The sequence below is a fragment of the Montipora capricornis genome, chromosome 6 (genome assembly GCF_036669925.1).
Source record: "Montipora capricornis isolate CH-2021 chromosome 6, ASM3666992v2, whole genome shotgun sequence".
Lineage (NCBI taxonomy): Eukaryota > Metazoa > Cnidaria > Anthozoa > Scleractinia > Acroporidae > Montipora > Montipora capricornis.
Window position 1 is genome coordinate 25,293,510 of NC_090888.1, and position 5,000 is coordinate 25,298,509.

Sequence of the window (5,000 nt, forward strand, 5' to 3'; positions counted from 1 at the left end):
TGATAAAGATTTATTTGTTGTACGTAACAAATGTTTCTGCAGCTAAAGTTAATTGTGCGTAACGAATGGTGCTGCAAGGCACAAAGCTTTTTAGAGTGAAGCATATTTGTCACTTCTAATAGTAGGGAGCTTAAGTACAGACGTTCGTGAGCCACGGACTGCAACCGGAAGTCGAATGTTTCCTTTTTTGGCGTGGTTTTGCTCCTTACCACGGACAGGAAAAGCTCTTGTTGATCACTGTGGCTTGACGTTACAACCGCGATGACGTGAAAACGCTCCAAAAAGGGAAAAGTTCAATTTCCGGTTGCCGTCCGTGGATCAAAAACGTCTGTGCTTAAGTTCCCTAATGTGACATTAGGCCCGTTTTTAACGTCGCATTTTACATGTTCCGAATCTAATGCAAATGAACGAAAACAACAGATTTTTCTCATTTGCATTAGATTCGGCACATGTAACATGCGACGTTTAAACCGGGCCTTATCTTTATACTTATTAGTATGCGACTGATAATTCAGAAAGGACTTAATCTTGTGTTAAAGTTATGAAACAGTATGTTAGGAAACTGACGTAACCACTTCAAAAAAGGGGCCACACTGGTGCCAGGCAAAATGCACGTACTAGAAAATACAACTAACTTTACTCACAAATGCGTTCCACATCTCTTCCGGATACTTTCGTGCGTATAATGACCTCGTAAGCAATTAATTTATATCTAGACACGATAGGATAATTATTATTTCTTATTTGAAAATACTCCATCTAGGTCAATTGACTAGAGATGCTAAAAGGACTACATTGACAAGTGCTTTTAGTATGTGTTGTTGTGCAACCGCTGTACTCCTAGTCTCGAATATATATTGGTAAGGCTATAACGCTAAAACTTGGTCAAGTGTTGTTGTACTGTTGGGAAACAATCCTGTAGTACTATCATTATTTTTGAAGAAACTTCGGTACCGTACTGATCCGTTAATCCCGCGTTGACTTTATTAGTTTTTGGGCTTCGTTTAACCTGAGGTACATTAATTGGTTTTGTTAATCCCATGCTTACTTCGGTTGGTTTAGTCTTGTTACTTTAAGTTTGTTAGTTGACAAGTCACATTCCATCAACTGCGATTGGTCTTAAATAAATTTGTTCAAGGCCTAACGGCACTGCATTTTGGAAATCGTCAGCGTTGGCCATGTTTGGTGCAGTTGTAGGTACACCTTAACAGGGATGGCACTAGGATTTTTCAATCTGGGTCCTGGGACCCGCATGTTCGGCCAAATTGGGGTCCCAAGCATTTTTTGGGGGTCCCAAAATCTTGGTGACCCTCTGCGAGAAAAAGAGTATGTTTTAAATTATGAGAAAAAGAGAGTAACCAACTTGGAATTAATATTGACGCATATGCATAGGACCGGCCGACAAAGGCTTTTTCTAGAGCCGTTACATTCATTCCTGGACAAGAACTCTGTTAATGAAAGAGCACCCTTTCCAAGGGTTTACACATCACTGGTTTCCTCCCTTCGGAGCAACGAAGAGTGACGTCTTTTGCTATATATTTGCATTCAGTGACTTGCAGAGTACATTCCTCTGAAGAAGACCGCAGAAGGCGGTCGAAAATTTAGTTTTAACCTTTTTAGATGTTTTAAACCCCATTTCTTAGAACTTCAATTATGATCACAGATCGCTCCAACAGTTTTACAAACAACAGAATATACTGACAAATCAAAGCAAGTTGCGTGAGTTATTTAAGTCAGTGCCTTGCGTCATGGCACGCATTAAAATTTCGATGATGCATTTTTTGGATTTTATTTGCGTAAAAATGCACGATTTCGGCGTTAACGCGATCCCTGCCTTAAGCACTTCTTTTGTAGTTGACGTTATTGCGTTCTAAGCCTCTAATCCTTTGACCAATCACGATCGATGCGTTACCTGGACCAGAAGCACTAATAAGTAAAGAATATTTTGATCTCAAGAAGCACTTTTAACAACTCGCTAGAGAACAGACACCCTAAGAAAAACTGTGAAAATGGGAAACAAATTAAAAGCAAGTGAGAAGTCCACTGATTTGTTGTTTCTGAGTTCCCGCGGACTAAGCAGAAGGTGAAAAGGAGCAAGAGCTAATCCTTGCTCTTGGAAAAAAGCTCCCTTCTACAATTATACGAGCTGCAGATTTGAAAACTAATTACGACAATTTTGAAAGTACTGTGTGTCTACATTCACGGCTTTGGTCGGCATGACTATTACGGGGAGGCGTGGGGTAGGGTTAGAAGGGTACAATTTGCGATCCATGCATGTTGCTCGATGCAGAGAGCAACTTCAACTTTATGACTAATTGAAAGTAAAGTAATTTAGGTTTGCATTGCATTTTTGTGTCAAGACATGTCAAGTTCTAACACCTATTCTCACTGGGGACCATCATGCACAAACGCCCCTTATTCCCTTGGGATTTAAGTTGAGAATTTTCGTGCATCTGTTGTTCTATAGCGAAGATATCGTTGACATCACCTATTGTCGTTAATGTGCCAACAAGAGCCTCAGATTGGATGTCGAGACAAAGGCTCTTTTGTTTCTGTGGCTTGCACATTTTAATAACAAAAGCAATGTTTGTAAGCAGATATCATCCCTATAGGAGAACCCTATTTGCATAATTCATTACCATTTTGGCATACATAGGCTTGTTTAATCCCGTGTATTCCTCTCTTTGGCTTTGAACGGACGTCAGGCGTTTGACCCTCCCACCACTGGCCTTCCCACCGTTTGGTCTCTCAAACCACAGCACTGTGGTGGCTTCTGCAACGTCTGAGAAAGTCAACACAACAAGTCAGTATTGATTGGCCATTGTTGTTCGCTTCACTTGAGAGCTAGGAGGATAAGTGGGCCGTATTTCAGCAACCTATCCTCGCCGGAATTGATACTTAAATGTCTGCAAAGCAAGTGCGCGTGTGCATAGCCGACGCACCATGGATGGCGTATGGTACGGATTCTACTGTGTTCAAGTGTTACAGAAATTTAGTAAACCGCGAGAGGAAACTTGTAGAGGGAGGTATTATGAGTCTAGGATACAACATCTTAAAGGATGAACATCCTAAAAGATGGTGGGACGAAGTGAAGGGTCTGAGTGGAGCAAAGACCAAGAATGACGATTTGTGTACTCAAATTTATGTGGATCACTTTTTAGACCTTTCCCGAGTGGAATTCAGCCTTCCTCGAACCTCTAGAGGAACATAAGTTGCCAGCTCCGCTTGAAGGTCTCCTTCTAGAGGATGTTACAGAGATCCTACTTGTTTCTGAAGAACACGTTCAAAGGACACTACTGAAAGTCAACCCCACTAAAGCTGCCGGACTGGATATGATCCCGAACTGGCTACTCAAGGAGCACGCCGATATCTTAGCCTTCCCGATTACGGAGATTCTAAATGCTTCCTACAGGAAAATGGCCGATGTCTCACCTGTGCCGAAAAAGACACCGGTTCTGGATCTGATCTGACTTCGTCTCGGTTTTTATTCACCGATATTCACCTCGCCGAACGAATAATTGTTAAATAAAAACCGAGAGGCGAGGTGAATATCGGTGAATAATTGTTTTAGTATAATTAAATAGGTGATTATTTGAAAAATATGCATTTTCCTTGAAACAATTTATTTCTTCGTCTGTCGACTTGACAAAATGGCTTGCGGCCATTTTGAAAAAAAAAAACACTAACTAAAGGTGACTACAGCGTAATAAACAACTCAAGGGCAACCAATCAGCGCTGAGAATTTTCAACAAGACGCCAATTAAGCGTTCACGTGGGATGCACTGATCAAAGCAAGCAACAGTCAGCCGCTGTTAATAAAAGTTCTAGAGTCTCTAACAACATTCCTTGGAACAGTACACGAATGAACAGATATGAAACATTCACGGCTCTCTCTACCCTGAGCCCATTTGGCAAAACAACGTTGTGGGAGGGCAAGGTATTGCAACGTGTTTCAACAACTTTGTCCGAGGCTGTAATTGTTATTGATATTACAGGTGTTTTATCAGATCAGACCTCTTCTTTCATTTTTACAGTTCAGACCAGTTGTAAGTCAGTGTGCGGTATAATCTGTCATACACAGACGAATAAGTTGGAGAGTGTTTTATTAAATGTATACCTGTTCTGGGAAAACGGAAACGGCAAAAGCACAATAACTAGAACGACTGGAAATGTCATATTGGGGTACTTAAAGTTCTTGAAATTACAGGCAAAAATGGAAGTTGATATTTTCAGAATAATGGAATTCGTTAAGGGAAAGATAAGTAGGGTAGTACAAAGAGGCACTTTAATTCATGGTAGAAAATCTTCCAAAATGTTTTCAATTTTTTATAATTTTAAGGTTAAGGTCACACCTGTCGATCGCGATCGCAAAAGTAGTATGTAAAAAGATCAAATTTTGCAGAGATATTGTTTTCGCCGGGAGTGGAAGTTCATTTTGATTGACAGCATATGAAGACCATCGGAGCGCTTTTCGCGGGAAACATCCAATAATTGTCTTCTCTCGAAAAATTTGAGGTGTTTGTATATAAAAGCATCATACATGTATTTTTTTTTTTTTTTGTGGCATTCAATCGTATTTTAAGAAAGTATTCAGCAATAAAGACCCACAAGCCACGTGAACATCTGAGGTCTGGCGCTAGCAATAGGAAAAAGTGAAAAAAAAGATAACATAGCTGATGGATCAAAGAAACATATAAGTGATGCGCAGCATGGTAGACCCATGGTAGGTTAGCGGAAATTAATTACACGGAAGCATCTGAAGAAAAATCAAGGGAATTCAAGAGGTGCTAAGTCAGGATCTATCAATACACTGCTGGTGAACGAGAATATACACACTTGTAGCGGTAAAGTAGTAAGACCAAGGGCATTCCTGTGAAGTCTTCTTACAGCATGACACGATTCACATAACCAACCCGCATTCTTATATCGCCGTCACCATTTGTTTGCGATGCTTTTTGCGCACATTCCACATTGTGCTTTTGTTGAAAGCTTTTGCATTG

General features: G+C 40.4%; 1 protein-coding gene across 1 annotated transcript in view; it reads right to left on the reverse strand.

Moving 5' to 3' along the window:
• Nucleotides 1-5,000, reverse strand: part of LOC138050386 (uncharacterized) — an 84,390-nt gene that overhangs the window by 65,305 nt on the left and 14,085 nt on the right. Inside the window, exon 2 of the mRNA XM_068896722.1 lies at nucleotides 2,640-2,782. Within this exon, the coding sequence (XP_068752823.1) occupies nucleotides 2,640-2,782 (143 nt within the window). The remainder of the gene's footprint in view (nucleotides 1-2,639; nucleotides 2,783-5,000) is intronic.